This window comes from Salarias fasciatus (assembly GCF_902148845.1).
Source record: "Salarias fasciatus chromosome 7 unlocalized genomic scaffold, fSalaFa1.1 super_scaffold_4, whole genome shotgun sequence".
Taxonomy (NCBI): Eukaryota; Metazoa; Chordata; class Actinopteri; order Blenniiformes; family Blenniidae; genus Salarias; species Salarias fasciatus.
The window spans coordinates 12383985-12403685 of NW_021941229.1; the positions used below are offsets into that span (position 1 = coordinate 12383985).

At 43.7% G+C, this 19701-nt stretch overlaps 1 protein-coding gene across 1 annotated transcript in view; it reads right to left on the bottom strand.

Annotated features, from left to right (window-relative positions):
- The window catches only part of LOC115383439 (matrix metalloproteinase-17-like), an 89890-nt gene that overhangs the window by 26317 nt on the left and 43872 nt on the right, over nt 1-19701 (bottom strand). The window contains exon 4 of the mRNA XM_030085621.1: nt 10112-10398. Coding sequence (XP_029941481.1) covers nt 10112-10398 — 287 coding nt within the window. The remainder of the gene's footprint in view (nt 1-10111; nt 10399-19701) is intronic.

Genomic DNA, 19701 nt, shown 5'->3' on the forward strand with positions numbered 1-19701 from the left:
CAGCGCAGCACAATGCAGAGCGGTGCTCACACAGCACACGGAGCGTCGGGGCGCCTATACCCACAGCCGGCCCTGATTGCACTAATAATAATAAAAAATACAAATAATTAAAAAAAAAAAAAAAAAAAAACAACAGCGCAGGCAGGTAAAACAACACTTATTTTTTTTCCTACACACTGAAACACAGACTGGAACAAAGTGTCGGTAACTCTAAACATCAAACAAATGAAATATAGTTCAAATGACCAGAACCGAACCCACTTCTAACAAACGGGCTAAAGCATGTTATTTATTTGTATCTATAATCTCTACAGATAAGCTCATATTTTTTGGCTAAACAGTTTCTCACATTATCTGCTCAAATTAAATGAAAGGCTTAATTGCACTGTGTCGGTCCGTTTCGCAGCGCAACATCCATGCAAAAACAAACACTGAATTAAATAGAATTAGCCTTTTAGATAAATAAAAATAATAATATAATAATAACCTAAAATATTACAATTAAACGAAATAAAAGTCAGCATTAAAAATGAGAATTGAGTAACAGAACCGTCTTTTAATAGCCCAATTATCTGGCTACTTACCCGTTTAATGTGGAAAGCCATGTTGTTGTGAAGTGATATGAAAGGACACAATTTGCATTGGACTTTTTTTGGATCATTTTTGACTTGGTCTGAAGTTCTGTTTTTTTCCGACATTGTAAGACTTTTAAAGTTAAGCCAAATCACCACCGAGATGCTGCTCTGTGACGGAGCTCTGCACAAAATGGGATTGTGCCACTCACCATGGTGGTTGATTCACAGACACTAAATAGATAGAATATTGAATAAAACTACAAGTTAAGTAAATTTTTCCACAGTATATTTGATAGGCTAACATGTATATCAAATAGGCTTTACATCATGATTATTTGGGGAAAAAAACCAAGCAATTCTATGTAAAATCAGTCATTCAGCACCCCCATACAGCTGTAATGGAATGGTCCTCGTTTAATAATCACATTTTTTCGATGCTTCAACTGCGTGATTGGCAGTCGAATCAGGCCCCTTCGAACGAATGGGGTATTTTCACAGCTTCACTACTTCCTGAAAATAGCTGTGCACATTCATTTCCTGCCTTACATTATTGGCCAAACTGATTAATCCAGGTGTGTCTGGTTTAGACTGCTGCAACAAGACACACCTGGATTAATCATTTTGGCCAATAATGCAAGACAGGAAATGAATGTGCACAGTTAATTTCAGGAAGTAGTGGAGCTGTGAAAATGGCCCATTGTCGAATCGTCGACTATCTGAGGACACCCCTAATATAAAGTGATGTTTTATGAAATGTTTTGATCTCTCCCCAATGAAAGCATTAAGTTATGCCATTAACACACACACACACACACACACACACACACACACACACACACACACACACACACACACACACACACACACACACATTGAATGTCATGAAAAATTCACCTGCTTAATGATGCTTTTATTTCCGTCTGGCTAATCAGTGTGTATAAGCAGATTGCTGGCTGAGTGATAATTAATAGATGCAATATGCCGCCTGTCAAAGCAGAAGCAGCACTTCCAGACCTCCACTTATTTGATCTCATTGTGACTCCGCCTCTCGCGACTCTAATGGACGGTGGAGCATCAATCCACGCAGCGGGGGCGAGTCGCTCAGCTAAATGTGTTGCCTGATTTCCAGAACTCAGCATCATCGTATATATTAGGAGATGACCTTAACGGACCCGGGATTCAGACTCCTGTTGAGAACTACCACCGGGAGATGGGGTAAGACAATTAGCAGAGGCAAATACTCATGCTCGGACTTGATCTTGATAAGGTTCATATTTCCTAAAGACGATTACAAAACCCAACAATCTGCTGAAGCACCTACACTCACAGAGGTTCCACCTCCTGGGCCGACCTCACGTCCTCTCATGGGATTAACCACGCTCGTGAAAAAAGTTGCTCAGAACAACAGTTTACAAATCGGATCACTTTGAGGAAACAGAGCCTGCTGCTGTTTTACAAGCAGCCGGATATGCAGACGTGTGGAAACTGACGTTCGGTGAGGCAGATCCTCAGAGACCGGCTGACGACGCTGCGAGAGAGAGCAGCAAGGGGAGGCTGCCAGAGTGTGACGTGAAGAATTAAGAGCTGCTTAATTACCGTTATTTTTTTCCCCCTCTCCTGCCTCTACGCTCCAGCACGGCAGAGAAGACAAACTTAACAGCCAAACAAAGCACTGAAATCCAGAGGTGAGCGGAGCTTCATCCCAAAGCTGCAGAACAGGAGAGGATTTTAGCAGGACTGTGGCTTTCTTCAGGGAGCTGATTAAAAAGGCACATTCAGAGCAGCTTTCTTTTACCAAGCCTTAACGGTTAAAAATAGCAATCTGCTTGCTTTACAGATCAAAAAGTTTGATACACTAAGTGCAGATTTCACCCTTGAGGGGATTCATCACTGAGGAGGAAAGAAATATCCTTGAAGATCTGAGGAATCTATCCATACTTTCACTTTGTCGCCACACTGAGGGCCGTTTAACTGGACTAACACGCTGGTTAAAACCCTGAATTATTAATTGCTGGTTTATCAACATCATTTTACTGTGAGCTTTGCAGAACAAAGTCAATATTCTGCAGTTTAATGACTGTAAAGTGTTACGATGCAGGCAGAAGAAATGAAGAGTGTGTGTTTTGTGGACGTGGCCACACCTCTGACCTCTGACCCCCATTAACCGGAGCCACGTCTACGCAGCTGTTGTCGGCTCCGCCACTCACTTCTGTGTCAGAACACACGCTGTGGTCGCGCCACACCGCGGTCCTGCCTGTCCCGCCGCCGCGGCTCGGTGGGGGGTCTGATTGGAGCAGATTGAGCTGCTGTCCTCCAGCATATGGTTCACGGCCCCGACAGCCAGAAAACAAAGGAGCGAGATCCACACAGGTCCTGGCCTCATCACACACTCACCAGCTGGGTTAGACAGACTCACACACACTCACACACACACCGCTGCCTCCATCCTTCAGGCTGAGATCAAACTGCTGCTGAATCCTTCCACAGCCTTTTCTTGTGTCGAGCGTTTAGTAGAGCATAAGTGTGATAACCAGATATCAGGGAGCGACAAGCAGGAAAACAACAAACTGAACCAGTGTGGACCACAAATCTGCTTCATCTGTGATTCAGAGCTCAAAGATACAAAAAGTGATAATTTTGTTGCTGCATTCTCACTAATAACGACATTTATTCCATGGATGTTTTGATTAGCTCATCTTGGGATTAAAAGATAAACCGATGTAAGTAAAAAAGAAAAAAATCCAATTATGACCCAAATTCTCCATGAAATGTGATACAGCTGGTTAAAAGGAGAGGTTTTCCAGCACCTCTCCCTCTCCCTCTCCCTCTCTCTCCCTCTCTCTCTCTCTCTCTCTCTCACACACACACACACACACACACACACACACACACACACACACACACACACACACACACACACACACACACACACACACACACACACACAGACATCTCCAACTTCCCCACAGTGAAAGAAATGTCAAACTGGAGTGTGTGCAGTTCTGTCTGACATTTATATACAAATGCTTTGAAAGTGTATTGTGAAATATGCCAGTGGCTCCGAAAACTGTTTGCTGCTAATCTACCAAAGATTGTGTGTGTGTGTGTGTGTGTGTGTGTGTGTGTGTGTGTGTGTGTGTGTGTGTGTGTGCCAACAGCTAAGTAACAGAGACAAGCTGATCCAGTCGGGCCAAACTTTACAGTATCTGAACCATAAGAGCAAAAGCAGTTCATAACATTCAGCTCCTAATGGCCAATAAAACATAAAGACACTTAATACTGCTTATATAAAGCAACATTAATGAAACATTTCAAGAATAATTCACTTCAAAAGCACTTTGATTTTAGTAGTTATTATGGGGGCTTCATATTATGAATAATTACAGCAGTTTTAGGTAATGGGAATATATTAACTTTATTCATTTAAGTGCCATAAAGAAGTTTTGTATGTTTTAATATTGTTAGGATTGCACTCAGCTAATTATCGATTTTGACATAAAATCAGCCATGAAGGCTTGAAGCTTGATTTTAAAGTATGTGGTTCATTTGCAGGCTGTGATTTGACCGAATATGGTGTGATCAGTTGTGGAAAAATAAGACGTTACTTCTTAGAGAGTTTGTCGCCTGGTTTCTCTTCCTCATAGACGGACTCTATTAAACAAAGCAATGCACACAACACCAACTCTATGATGGAGATAGACACAAATTACAAGGTCTGTATCAGCGTCATGATATTCTAATAGTTCCAAAGTCACTGCTCACTTCAATGAAAACAAAACTCTGGAACATCTAGCTAAAAAACAAACAAACAAAAAAAAAAAACAATAACCTTCATTGTTTGGCTTTGCTTTTAAGGCTAATTGAAGATTCCTTATGCAGATAGCAAAACAACATTTAATGTGGATGTTTACTTTCAGTTGGACTCAAAAACAGAGGCTTAACACAATTTCTGTATAAACCAGCTGCAGAGAGCTCGTGGCTCTGATAATTACTGTCGTCCTGCTGCTGCTGTTTGACCCTCATCAGTCACATTAATGGAAAATGCAGCCTTTTAAATTTCTTTTCAGAAACCAAACCACTTGAATTCTAACCATAACCAACAATGTGGACACACAACAAAAAGATTAAGTTAGGTCTAGTTTACCTCGTTGATATGTCGCACTGTTGGATTGTTACTGGTTTAAATCAGTCAGTTTTTATACAATAATGTTAAGGAGGAATACACATCACATCAGCATGATCCCAAATAAGAAAAGACTAAACAAGAACAACAAAAACACATTTAAAAGTGGCCTTTCTTACATACAAATGTAACAGAAATGACTTAAGATGCTGTTTTAAAGCAGAAATACGACTCCTGTCTCGACATTTTAGAGAAAAAAGAAAAACCTAATTGTGACAAATAACTTTTAAAGACTGCATGATGAGGAAAAGTGCTTGGATACTGAAAAAAAAAACACAGACAAAACATTCATTTTTCATAATGATCCAAGATAACATAACATATGGGTGTGTCATGTCCACGATGCACTGAACAACAAAATCTACACACAACCCTGAAACACACCGGCTGCCACTGTCTCCACTCAGAAGATCACTCATACTGTCAGCACTGTGTTCACATCTCTCCTGGTTTTTGTTTGTCTTTAAAAAGTTTTTCATATCTGATTGTGTCTTGAATTCATTTTTCATTCAGGAAACATTTGATCTGAAGAGGCTGAAAAGAGAAGGAGGTGGAGGAAAGTATTGACTGCCAAGTTGTGGAGTTGTGTTTCTCCCGGAAGGAAAGAGGTGGCGCCTGGAATTAGGAGAGGAGTAATAGTGTCCTTACAGATCACAAACTTCTGGCATTCTTTCATTTTTGGCTTTGGGGACTTTATAGCAGATGGAGGCAATACAGCGAGGCGGTAACCATTACTGTTGCCCTGCTAATTTTCAGTCCTATAGTAACACAAAAAACTCAACAAAGACGTCAGTAGCCCACAGGCTCCAGATATAATTATAAGAATCAAAGTTTTTTTTTTTCTAATATATTTTACGGAACAAAAACTGGAACAGAAGCCAACAATAGATTACCTGATGTCTGTTATCTGCGTTTGAGTATAAATTTTTCAACTCAAGATCAAATTTAACCACAAAAGCTGATAAGTGATGGCGGACTTCATGGAAAACACAGAGCTGCAACCAGCAGCACGTTTACAGCACTGAAGCTGTTTGTGCCTGAAACAAAACTAACAATTCAACCAGCACAGCGTCTCCCCAAAGCGATTAGTTACAAGTGCAAAGGTGTGAAGACTGTCAGGTCTGGATTTTCTCCACAAATCTCCATCCTTCAAGCTGATTTTTGCTTTTTGTAGCTACTGTCAGTGCAAATGCTTCTTTCTTTTTGGCTTTGCCCTGTGATGGACTGGTGACTTGTCCAGGGTATAATGTACCGTTGTGACCCTGAATGGGGTAAAGAAGTGTAGAAGATTAATGCGAAAGCAGCGAGGCATAAAAACTATTGAATCTAAAGGCTGGGGACTTTCTTTTAAGCCATATAAATATATTTACTCCAGTAAGTACAATGCTAGTATCAGTTCAGATTCTCACATCACCGCCCACCCTGTTCAAACAGCAGACAGATCGGTGCACATTTGTGCACTGATGAGTGTGTTGGTGTTGAAATAAGATGTGGTCAGCCTCACTGATGATGCATTACTGTCTCCAGAAAGCAAACGCACGACTGACCGGGAGAGGAACACCATCTCAAGTCAATGAAGCAATGTTTTCAAGCTATTTTAAGGTTCAGAGTGCAGGAATGTGTGGCTCACATGTGTGCACTCTGTTTGCTCAGTATAGTTTTTGCCAAGGCTAAATTAGTAGATTCATTTATTTATTTTGCATCAAGCTGCTTGTAGAAGTCTCAGAGTTTACATGAGACGTGTTCGGTCGAGCTAAACAACAGATACTCCAGCATACTATCCATGAACTGTCACACAGACACAGCGGCTCAGATCCTTCAGAAATTACAGTCTCTAAATATTACATCCACAGTCAGACTTCTGATGAACTGTTCGTTGTTTTTCCACACACTGACTACAGGAGTGAGAAAATATCCTTCCATTTTCCCTGCAGCAGGACATAAACTGAGCATCCAATATGATGAACATATAGAAAAATATCCTTATTCATCGTCACAGGTAATTCTAGAGACAAAAATTAACCTCAGTTAACCTCACTGGATGTTTTCAGACTGTGTATTCTGAGGATATCAAACTTTTCAGTTCAGGAGTCAGTTTCACCCAGACCAGTAAACTAATACCATAATAACCTCTAAATTTAAAGGCCAAACAGTTTGATTGTGGCGCAGAATGCACATGATGAAAATGTTCAGATTATCACAAAACCAAACAAATTCTTATTGAAACATTGTTGACTACATTGTCAACATGAAACTAAATTTTAATGATACCTTCTTGTGCTAAATGAAATTCCCAAAAGTCTTGTTCAATAGCTGTTGCATTATTTATGTTTATAGAAAATCTCCCTGACAGCAGGACTGTGAATCTTGTTCGCTGGCATTGAGAGAGCTGCAGTAACTTTCATGGCAGCATCACCGCTATTTTTAAGAATTTTGCTTAAAAAAGAAAACATCAGTTTTCTTTGAAATTTTGTGGTTAGTTTGGCAGCAATGCAGAAACTTGCAGGCTAGTTCTGGGCCTCATGCCTCATGTTTATGTTTAGAAGCCCTGGTGTGCTCAGTGAAAATCCAGGAAAACATGCAAAAACACCGACATGCTTATTATGTAAGATTTAGACAGAGAAACATTCTCAGACCAGGAATGTCCGTGTGTGGACGGTGCTGACCACTTCACCACCGTGTGCTACTGAGCAAATCTCCCTCATTCTCTGAGTTTTGATTCAGAAAATATGTGTAAAACTTTCCATTTACAAGGTCAAATTTGACAACTAATGCTGAACTTTACAGCTGCTATTCCTCGACTCTGGAAGAATGTGAGAACGCTCCAGTCAAATATTTATCACTTTGTCTCCGCCTCTCCTCTCATCATCACTTTCTCTCCTCTCCGTCCATCCATCTCAGGAAAAGAAGGGATGAATGCAGGCGGTGAGTGAGCGGAGGAGAGAGGAAGGTCATTTTGAGTTCAGTCATCCAGATGAAAGGAAGAATAAAGAAAGCCAGTCAGAGAAAAGGAGAGTTAATGATTTATGCTGTCATTCGTGTGACCGTGCTGAGACAGTCCCTGCCTGATGATGCATTCAGTGACCAGATCGCTCCATCCGCTGATTCCATCTGGATGACTGGACCTGTAACACTCCCCCACCCTCCTCCACTCGCCAAGTCCTCTCCACTTTCCTTTCTTTCCTTTTTTTCTTTAAAGCAAAGTACAGTGAGCAGATAATGAGGTGATGCTGAGTGACCAAACAGGCAACGTTTTAAAGAATCTGATCATTTATCCACATTCTGAGAAAGAAAACGCCGACGAATTCACAAATAAGTGACACAGTGGTGGTTCTGGATGTGACTGATCTCACTGATCTCATCTGATCTCACTGTACCGTGAATACATGAATGAGCGAGGAAATGAAATATGGCCGAGAGAGCAACGTTTTGTTTTTTTTTTTTCTCCAGAGCTGTCGAAGAATGACGGATATCTCTAATATAAGCTCATCTATTTTTGATTGGCAAAGTTGACTGAATTCCATTTAGCGGCGCTGTCACCATGTCCTCATTTCAAACTCATAGATCTCCCTCGGCGGGTAATCAAGCGCTTTGAAAACTGTTTGATGAGAGAAATTTGGCCAGATCATTTAGGAGAACATTGCATAAAGCAATCTATTAGCCCACACAGCTCGAAGCAAACCCTCCCCGGCTGCAGGCGTCTCGGCCTGCGTGCTGACGGCAGCATTAACGGCTTAACGATACAGTAAAACAGGTAATAATCGGTGTGGAAAAGCATTCTGATAATGGCTTCCATAATAAGGGAGTTCATTAAAATTACAACAGAATAGAAAGTCAAAATAATGAACCATCATTTGTAGTTTAGTGATAAATGATCGAACAAATGACATTTCTGTCTTCATTAGGAACAATTGCTTGGTTTAAAACTTTCATCTCCTTTACAATTACAATGAATTATGCTCATCAATCTAATTAGTCCCAGAGGAGGCCCACCTCACACTCTGAAAACAACTCATATAGAGGAGAGAGCGGAGTCCGAAATTATCGCAGGTCCCTTCCAGTGGACGGGTGTGATCGTACAATGTGACAAATAAAGCGATCAGATGTCGAGTTACAGCCCGGAGAGCAAAGTAGGATCTGAAGTTCATCCTGTCATCCGTCAAATATGTATAAAATGTAAAAGAAGCAGCAGCGAGACATTTCTGAGTTTATTCAAAGCAACTGAGGAAAAGTGAAGCTGAAACTTAACAATACTCCAAACTCTATTCTGTCTTTTTTTTCTCAGAAAACTTATGATGTTCTTGAGGTTTTACTTCAAAGAAATGAACAATTTTTAATTGGCATAATGTTCACTAGTGTGATAATGATGACAGACACTATAAACTTTGTCATTTAAACCTTCAGTTTGTTGTATTTGTCATCATCGTTGAGCCCGGCATTTGGGAGAAATTAAATTATCGTCCTGCTGCATTTAAATGTCAGTTGTTAATATAGGCAGCAGTAGTAAACAAGAGGCTGGGAAGTAACAGTAATTAATAAAAAGCTTATTTTGTTTGATTAGGGAATACATTTAAATATTATCTCATAAATTGAGTAAAAATGTTATTTAAATCCATGAATCTGGTTCAATACGGGAACTATTTACTTAAAAGTGATGAAAACGATAAATCGGCAATGACAGTAATTTATATGATTACAAATTTAAAGGTATAATACAACATTTTCTCGAAAAGACGAAGCCCCACGTCTGTTCCTCACTTTTTGAACAACACGCATGCGCCAGACCGTCCGCCTGGCTCTCCTGCTTCTCCCAGAAAACGCGGAAGTGTACAAGCGCAATCTCCTCTTCTCCGGCGTGCACGGCTCTGTACAGTTTCTGCGATCCGCCTCGCTCATAAATAAAGCTTTTTTTTTTCCGAAACAGCTACAGTTTCATTATGTCAGACTCGCCATCGGTAAGTACTAGCTCAGAAGCTCACCGGCTACATAAACACTCTGAATGCGCATGCGCAAAAGGGAGAAGCTGATTGGGCGCAAGCACGTAGAACCGCCTTACGAAAGCAGCTCGTCAGAATGATTGACAAACAGACCCACCAATTATTTAGGTGATCCACCCGGAAATCAAAATGTTGTATTACACCTTTAATAATATTTATGAATAAGTTCTTATGGAAAACTAATGGATGAATTTACTGAAGTAGTTTCTGTGTTAAAGCTGATTGTGTTCAAGATTTGTGAATCCATTCCTCTATGAGGACAGAAACGGTGTTTAATCCTGCGCTGCTGGCACCAAATGGATTTTAAATACTGTAAAAACACAGAAAAACTCTCCAAACTGCAGCTTTTCCCTGACCTGGAGATCTGAAGGTCCAGGCCTCGTCGTCGTCGAAGTGCGTGTCTCCAGCTGTGAACCTCTCTCCGGGGAAGAAGGCGTGCGCCACCGTCCCCCCCGGCCCGTCGAAGGGGTAGCCGTCGTTGTGGTCGGCCTTGGTGAAGTCGATCTGGATGTCGGCGTCGCTGCCCGCCACCTCGTGGAAGTTCAGCGGCGCGATGTCGCTCCACACCTTCAGGGCGTAGTACATCAGGGCTCGAACCGTGTCTCTGCCCAGCAAGGCCGAATCCTTGGGGAAGGTCCTCACCCTGAGAGGGGAGAAGCAGAACAATGACTGAACTCCAGGCAGACAAACGAGACGTGACGGAGAGGAGAGAAGGAAAGCAGGCAGCTGAGAGGAGCTCATGATTCCAGCTGGAAAGAGGACGGACGACTCGACAGGAGAACAGAGAGAAAGATGCAACAGAGCACCGCCGCCAGACAGAAGAGGCTTGTATGGAGAAAGGAGGGAAAAAAATGAAAGGAGGGGAAAGACAAGGGGGCGACATCCGAAAGCGAAAGGAGTATTTGAGGAGTGTAAGTGTGACACATCAGAGATTAACATGAAGGTTTCTATTTTTGTGACGGTGCGACAAAAAAGTACAAGAAGAACTCGTCGGTTCGGCGTCCCGGAATCCTGAAATTTGCTTTGTGAGTTAAGAATGAAGAACGCTGAGCTGGAAGAAACGGGTTTATTCAGACGTAACGTGGAGCTGTTGGTGATGTTGTACACTGAGAAGCGAACGCTGCTGTGGCTCAATATCCCTGTAAATGTAAATAGGCCGTTTCAGCTAATCACTCCCCGGCCAATAAATGCATTCAAATTAGGGCTCAAATGAATGTGTTCATGGGGGGAAATCGGCAGAGCGGTCGGCATCGACCTGACACTATATGCGCCTCGTACGGAATCCGCTGTCTGCGGCGGCGTTACAGTGTCGGCTCATTAAATCCCCACAGTCGTCTGAAAGCAGCAGGACACAACTATTGACAAATCTGTACCCTCTGATTTTTGAAGTGACACGCCAGTGTGCGGCGCCGTTATGAGCAGCCACCCATTGTGTTAAGATCCATTACACCCCCACAGACAGACATGGTGCTGCCAGAAAATCACCTCGATCAATACACAAATGGGATGGGTCCAAAAATGACGCTGCTAATTATGAGGACAATTTCAGATTGCGGTCTGTAATTAGCAGTGTTGGGAATAACGCCTTACAGACGATGCATTACCGCAATGCTGCTTCATTTGGCAGAGACTGATTATTATTAGCAATAATGCAGATTTGATGAATCTGTCACTCTGGATGTTGCTGTAGAGTTGCAGAGCTGCTGTCTCTCTATGGCCAAACTGTTGGTATTATGTTGTTTTGAAAGATACAATAAACTAAACTTCTGGTTACTTTAAGCCACTCAAAGTTGTCCGCATTTTCTCTTTTCTTCTTTTTTTTTATCGTCTTCCAAACTTCCACCAGTTCTACCTCAACCAGCTGGTTGATGCAGTCAAACAGAAAAAACTTCCCGACGAGACGTCTGCAATGAGACAGACCCTGCAGATGGAAGAAAAGGATGAGAAATCAAAAAAAGAACAAGCTGAAAATATGAAAAAAGATGCTGTGAGTGTTTTTCTGCAGCAGGCAGGATCAGCATGGAGATAGCTCCTGCATGAAGGCACAAAAGCATAAAGGTCAACGAGACAATGTCTGCCAACTAGGAAAGACCTACACACACACACACACACACACACACACACACACACACACACACACACACACACACACACACACACACACACACACACAAATTCAGTTTGCATATTCTCTGAGATGCCATCAGTTTTTGTATTTCATGCTCAGTGCTCCTGCAGCTCACGGATACTGATAATAAGTGGAGAATACAATGTGCATTTTAAGATATTATGGCTTCAGCTTTCTGAAACGACTCAAGCTTTTCACAGGCTTTGCCATTTTCCCTCGTTCTTATTTAGTTTTTGTCCATTTTCACATCTTCTTCACATCTCTCAAGCTATTTCCTTCCTGACAGTTACAGCAAAAAAAGTGCGACAAGAATAAACAGAAAATCTCGGAGACCTCATGCTAAGTTTCTCCGCTTCCTCTACTTTAAACCTCCCTGCCTTCACCATTTCACTCCTTCGCTTCCTTTCTTTCCATCCATCAGCTTTTTCCTGCACTGGCTTGTCTGCTTCTGCACAATGCGCCGACTTTCTTTCTCCTCACAAGAGCACTTTGTCTAAATGCAAGAAGCAGTTTGGTCCTTTTGCAAGACGCTCCTGGAAATTTAATCAGTGAGTGATCCTGACAGAGCAGAGCGGGCGCCGCCTCATTTCACCACTACAATTAGCTCACAGACTGCAGAAATGGTTGAAAATGAATTGAGCGGGTTTTTGAGAAAGATTCTTCTTTGAAAATGAAATTGTGACAATACAAACCTTTATTTGAAAATATATGTACAGTAAATAATGCATTAAGTCCAGGCAGCTGAGATTAAGTTGTTACTGTTTATTCAAAATAAATTTTAAAGAATCAGTGATTAAGAAAAATATAAATGTAAGAATGAAGGTGTTTATTCACGATAATATGGTGTTGCATTGATTAGCAGATTTGTTCAATGGTTCCTGGTTTGTCGCAGAATCCTTTAGTGTGGAGTTTCCATGTTTTCCTGGTTTCTTCCCAGAGTCCCAGAATATGCTTCAGAGGCTAATTTGTGGCTTGTAGTTTTTAATGTGAGCTTATACTGACTGTGCCTTTCTGTGTTTTCCCTCTGATGAACTGGGAAACACACTTAAACTCAGTAACAATAATAAAGTGTGTAATTATTGTGGAAAATTGAAAAAAAAAATTCTTCCAAACCAAAAATGTGATTTTAAAATGCATAAACTGAAAACATAATAGATGCAGCCTGCAGCCTGTACAGACTCATAAAAACTGTATCGTGCAACACGTCTCAGAAATCACCTTCATTTGGCTGTAAATGTTCACACATAATGGGCTCTTAAGGTTTAACTCGTAGTCCATCATGAAGGAGTGTACTGGGAGGCACAGTGCATTATGGGACAGTTAACACCTCCGATCATAATAACATTCATAATCATTCCATCAAAAGGAAAAACATCACCATCAAATGAGAGTAACTTCTCCACTAATCAGAAAAGGGCAGTTAATGTTACCCTCTGCTGCTCTTATTTCATTAAAATAAGAACAGCAATAATGATAAAACACTCTCTGGTTACTGCTGGAGATGCAATCTTGATGACCAAAAGAGCAACAACATTTTCACCCCCTTGTCACCAAATTAAATCTGTCTTGACCTGGAAAAACATAATAAGCTTTCAAATTGATGATAATTCATCTTATAAAGAGCAGCAATTATGGACTGCTGACGTTTTATTACAACTTTTATTTGTTTCAGCTGTTTAATTCTCTCAATATTACATTTTTAAACATTTCTCATCACTTAAACCAGCATTCTTTGCAATTATAGCAAAACCGTCTTCCTCCATCAATATTTATTCAAATGCAATTTTGTAAAAGCTACAAGTAGCGAATGTTACAAGGCTTCACAGCCACAGGATAAACAACACTGGGCTCTTTTATTAGACCCATTTTTACAATGTAATGTGATCTAGAACAAAAGCTCTGCTGAAAAATTTGCCTCCTCAAAGGTAATCATGTTTGAATTTGACTGTGTTTTATTTTTGTACTATTTGATGATATGCAATGAAAGTGATAGAGTTTAAAACTAACCTCAAAGCTGAACTTCAAACAAAACTGAAACTGCTGCTGTGTGCTGAATAAAGAGTTCAGCAACAAGCAGTTCTTCTTGGTCAACTTTTGACCTGGACTGGTTTTCACCAAAATCAGTACATTTCATACGATGTGGCATATTTGTAGACAAAAATGAAAGAACAGCCAAAAGATATAAAACTCCTCCAGACTGCATCGGTCGAAAGTGAAGACATAAAAAGAAAAACCTCAGTAGTGATGGAAATTGCCACTGACTCGCCAGAGACAAGGCAAAGGCAACGTGCAGCGACTGATTTCCACAAGCAGGAATGTGAGTTTAGTCTCCAAACGAGCTTCATAAACTGAGAGTGACTGAAAGAAATGTTCTGGAGAGCCAGACTTTCAAATACCTGCACAAAAAATAGAGACCATCTGTCAATCCAGGCGCATTGTTTGTTTATATCACCTAAATGTCCGAGGTAACGAAACTGAGGGAGAAGAAGAGACGTCTCAGGGTGAGACTGACGGATGGAGAGAAGGAAAGAAACGAGCAGTGAAGCAACAAGGAGCGTGAGCCTCGTCCGGGGAGTTGAAGGTGAGAGCTTCTAGAGTGAGCCGAGCTTCAGCTGAGCTTTGACTCTTCAATAAATCCTGGATAAACAGGCTCATAAATTAATTCTGCCTTCCTCAAGGGACGGCATGCAGTTTTTTTTTTTTTCCCCCGGTTTGATTGGTGTTTTCACTCCACTTTAAAATGACATTTTTCTCCAGCTCATACAGTATTTGTAAGCCTGGTTTTAGAAAATAGAGCCCGCTGATGTAGAAAGCCTTTCATCAGAGAGGAGATGCTACATGATGTTGTCTGCAGAAATAAAAGCCCAGAGCGGATTCATGCAGAAGATGTGTTTAATTCCTCCAGTCAGAAGGGTAAATAACTCAGTATTTCTACTTTAGTTGATTTTTCAGGTACCTGATTTTATTGTTTTACTTTTTACTTCAAGTGTCCATATTTAAATGAAAATATTGGTGTTTTCTACACTTCATAATCTTCAAACTGGTTTGTGAATTTTAACATTTCTGGATGAAAGAATTGAGGTTATTAATACATAAATAGATGAATTTAACAGTGATTAAGTTGCTTAGTAATGGTTGAATGCCAATCCTGTTGAAATGCATGGATGGACAGAATTTTAATTTCAATTAAAAGTCAAATAACAACAAAAAAAAAGTTGTATCTTCAAATGCTGGAATCATGATATCTGTTATCAATAACAATAAGCTGCTGCATCTGCATCTGCACTCGCCCAATGAGAAAAGGTTACGGACATGGTTAATGAAGCTGATCAAAATGACGATAGAAGATACCAGCAATTAACAAAAAGACCCTGAAAACACTGTGTTGCATCTCCTAAACACTTTCATACTCATCACTGCTGGGACCAGGTGTTAATATGTGGGATAAAAGCCTCTCATTACTGACTTCAGTTCAGGATGTGATGGATATAAACGAGCTGCTCTGAGCTCAGTAATTAAGAGTGGAATTGTTCAGTGACCAGTGTTCGTCACTAGGCTAGTGTTTAGAACTGATAAAGTGAAGCACAGTGAAGCAGTGGTCATCTCTATCACCTCACAATCAGAAACACCAAAACTGAATCAAGATAGAGAGTCCTGTCCTCCCTGCAGGGGTTTCATCCAGATACACTGGCTTCCTTCCACAGTCACAAATAAAACACATGAAGTGCTGTAACTCAAATATTTTCTCAAGTTGTTGGTTGAAACAGCTTTACAGGAGGAGCTTTATGCTCTCAGATGTGACTTGCACTGATATCGAGCCAAAACAACAAAAAGCTGGATCAGCATTGTGACTTGAAAACTTCTGGTCGAGTAGCATTAAAAAATGGATCGACAGGTTGAATGTGTTCTACGACTGTCAGCATCACTGTGAACCATGAAATCACAGAAAGGTTCACAAAGTGTATGAAAAGTGCAACAAATAATATTTAGATGTTTGGATTTTTTGAATAAAAGCTGTTCATTTTCACTTGAAAACATTGTGTAAACGGAGCCTCAGAAGGTCAAATTTTCATTTTTCCCTGTGGCTTTATCAAAGGGAAGTGAGCATCTACATGGATGTGAGTAATTTGAAGGGATAAAAATGTTCCTAAGGATGACTCAACGGCTGAAAAATGTTGCACATGAACTCATGTTCAAACAAGAAGAAAACAGTAAATGCTATAAGAGAGGGAGTAACCACATAAACTGAGCTGTGTTGTACTCAGATACACTAGAATATTTATGATAAAGTATCTTTTGCTCTAATCACACGTTTTGTTCCACCAGGCCCATCGCTGTGACTTTCTGTCAAACATCACTGTATTAACTGTGTTCAGTCTCGTTCAAAACAGAAGCTTGATCTCATCTGATCGGCTTCGGCAGGTTGAATGTGTTCTACGACTGTCAGCCTCACTGTGAACCGTGAAATCACAGAAAGGTTCCCAAAGTGTGGGTGTAATACTAAAACTACCTCTTCTTGTGCTGAGTTTGAATATTTTAAAAGTGCTGTCAAACATGACATTGAGCTCTGACTCAGATTTCTTGGTGATAAAGAACTTCTGGTGAATCACTCTGCGTCTTCCTCTCGTTGGTCTTTTACCGTTTGCCCAGGATCCCTGCTCCTGGTTCCTACTGATGATTTCAAACACTCATTTATCCTTCTTCTTTTTAATATCTCTACCTGCTGGTGGGCTCGCAGGACTTTTTTCCAGGAGTACACCATGTACGTATCCAACCTTCAGACAGGAGCGGGAGATAATGAACGCCGGGATGTAGAAAGGGAGCCGATAATGAAGATGGAGAAACAAAGAGCAGATAAAACTGGTTGTCAACATGGTTCACATGCAATATCCCTGCAACTCCCACACTGTGCCTTTTAGGTGATCTGGGTGAAATTAACATGTCGATAAACTCTGTCTACATGGTTCTCACCATCTTGTGCATCGCAAAGAAAACTATCCTTGTAAATTGGAAATCCAGAAATAATCTGAGTATCAGGCAGTTTAAGAATCTTCTATTAGATCATATCAGCTTGGAGACGATGTCTGTCTGTTCAGAGGATCAATCAGCTGAATCTGGTTCCCTCTGGTCCCCTGTGATCAGCTCCATCACTTAATGTAAGGGGAAGATGAGGGCCTCTCCACTTTGAGGGTCGGTTGTTGGTGGGGGGGCCTGATGGCTGCAGGTGGTTGGCACTGTCTTGGGGTCGGGATCTGGGCAGCTTCGCTGGGGGCTGTCTTCGTGTTTGGTTTGGATTGGGGGTGGGGGGGCCGCCGGTTGTTGGGGCTGTCTGGCGGCGGTGGGGCGGGGGCCCCGGGGGGCCGGGGTCGGCGGGTGCCGGTTCATGTCCGGGCGGCCGGGGTGTCCTGGGGCGGGTGTGGCTGGGGGCCCTGGGCCCTGGTGCCTGGGGGCTCTCTCCTTCCGTGAGGGTGAGGGGGTCGACCTGGCTGGGGGGGCCGGTCGGCTCGGGCGTGCTGCCGCGGCCTGGGTCGGTGCACGCCCTGGTGTCTGGTTGCTGCCCCGGAATCCAGGGCATCGGGGTGGGTGGTTGTGGTGGTGGGGGACAGGGGGGTGGGGTGGATGGGTGGGGGGTGGCGGGGGAGGTGGGTGGGTGGTGGGGGACAGGGTGGGCTGTGGGGGTTAGGGGGTTGGGGAAGGTGCGTGTACAGGTATGTGTATATGTGTGTGGGTGTGTATGTGTGAGTATGTATATATGTTTTTGTATGTGTGGGTATTTATGTAGGTGTATGTGAGTGTGTGGGTGTGTATCTGGATATGTTTGTGTATGACTATGTATGTATGTGTGTGTGGGTATGTATCTGTGAGCGGGGTATGTATGTGTGTGAGGGTGTGTATCTGTAAGTATGTATGTATCTCTGTACGTGTGTGTATATGTGTGGGCGACTGGAGCTATGTATGAGAGAGTGCGGTGTCCTGTGGGGGGGGGCCCCGGTGGGCCTGGGGTCGGTGGGCCCTGGGTCTGGGTCCTTCTGCTGCCCCCTGTCTGTCCTCACCTTCACTCCTCCTGATGCATGATGGGTGTGTGCTTCTTGGGTCGGTGGTTCTCTGGCCATGGTCGCTGTCCGCCCTGGTCCTGGGGGGGGGGGGGGGGGGGGGGGGGGGTGGCGCTCCTGGCCCTGTCCTTCATCGGGGGGCTCCTGGGTGACGGGGGTGCTGCGGCATCCCCGGACCCCCCTCTCCCCCCGCTCTCATGCACACACACGTAGGGCTTTGGGAGGCGGGCTTATCAAGTTGGGTGTGGTGGAGGGGGCCATCTAAGTGGCCCCAATCACTGCACCCTTCAGTGGCTCGCCTCTCAGTCTTAATTGCACTTAGTCATCTAACACGACCAAATACATACAAACACACACATCGGGGGGTCTTGGCGCGCTGTGTCGGGGGTGGGGCTGTTCAGGTGGATGAGACTGCTCGTTTGGCCTCACTCGCGGCACGGTGTGGTTACTGACCCTCAAATTTTAATCGCAAACAACATATACTCCCATCAACACTCAAGAGACGGAGGGCGGGGAGGGAGGGCAATGGGGTCTTCTGCGCCCCCGTTTCCAGGTTCCTTCTGGTGGGGGGTGGGGCGGGGGGGGCTGTTGTTTTCCCCACAGGCCGGGGGTTTGGAGCGGCTGTGGTTTGGGGGGCTGCTGGCTCAGGGGGGTGCATACCTGTCTGCGGCGGGGGGGTGGGGGGGTGGGGGCGGCAGTTGTGGGTGGCGGGGGGTTCTGGATGTGGGGTTCGGTGTTCCCTTGCCTTCCGGGGGTGTCTCCCACAGGATGTGACAGTTGGATGACGCGGGAATGTGAGTGTGTTTGGGGTAGGATGGACTGTGTGTGTGTGTGTGCGTGTGTGTGTGTGCGTTCTTGTATTTCTATCCTTGTTGGGGCCAAATGTCCCCACAAGGATAGCAAAACGTGGAACGACGTGCCTTGTGGGGACCTTTTTCCGGTCCTAAGTAGGAGAAACAGTGTTTTCTTGACCATGTTGTTGTTACTGAAAAAAGTAAAAGTGCAAAAACATTTCTTTAGGGTTAGGCTTTGTTGTGGTGTGGGTTAGGGTTAGGGTAAGGGTCAGGGTTAGGGGCTACACATGAATGGGAGTCAATGGACGGTCCCCACAAGGATAGAAATACAAGACTGAGCGTGTGTGCGTGTGTGTGTGTGTGTGTGTGTGTGTGTGTGTGTGTGTGTCTGTGTGTGTGTGTGTGTGTGTGTGTGTGTGTGTGTGTGTCTGTGTGTGTGTGTGTGCGTGTGTGTGTGTGTATGTGCGTGTGCGTGCGCGTGCTTGTTAGCGTGTGCGTGAGAGGGTGTGAGTGTGTTGGAATGTGAGTGTGTGTGTGTGTGCGTTTGGTTTAGGGATGAGTGGTTGTGTGTGTGCGTGTGTGCATGTGTGTGTGTCAGTATGAGTGAGTGGGTATGAGTGTTGGGTTGGGGCGGGGGGGAGTGAGGCGGGAGAGGACAGGGGGTGGGAGGGGTGGGCCGGGCGGGGGACGGGCGTGGGGGTGGGTTCCGGGTGGGGGTCGTGGGGTGGGGTGGGGTGGGTTGGGGTGGGGGGGGGGGGGGGGGGTGGTGGTGGGGTGGGGGGGGGTGGTGGGGTGGGGGTGATGCCCTGGATCTCGGGGTGCGTGGCCGGAGCGCTGGGGGGTGTACTGGCCCGGGGTGGGTAGCAGCCCGTGTGGGCTGGTTCTCCCGGGTGGGTCATAGCCCTTCGCCTGGGTGGGGGGTTGGCTCCTGGGCTCTTGGGCCTTGGGCTCTCGGCCCTGCCCGCCCCGGG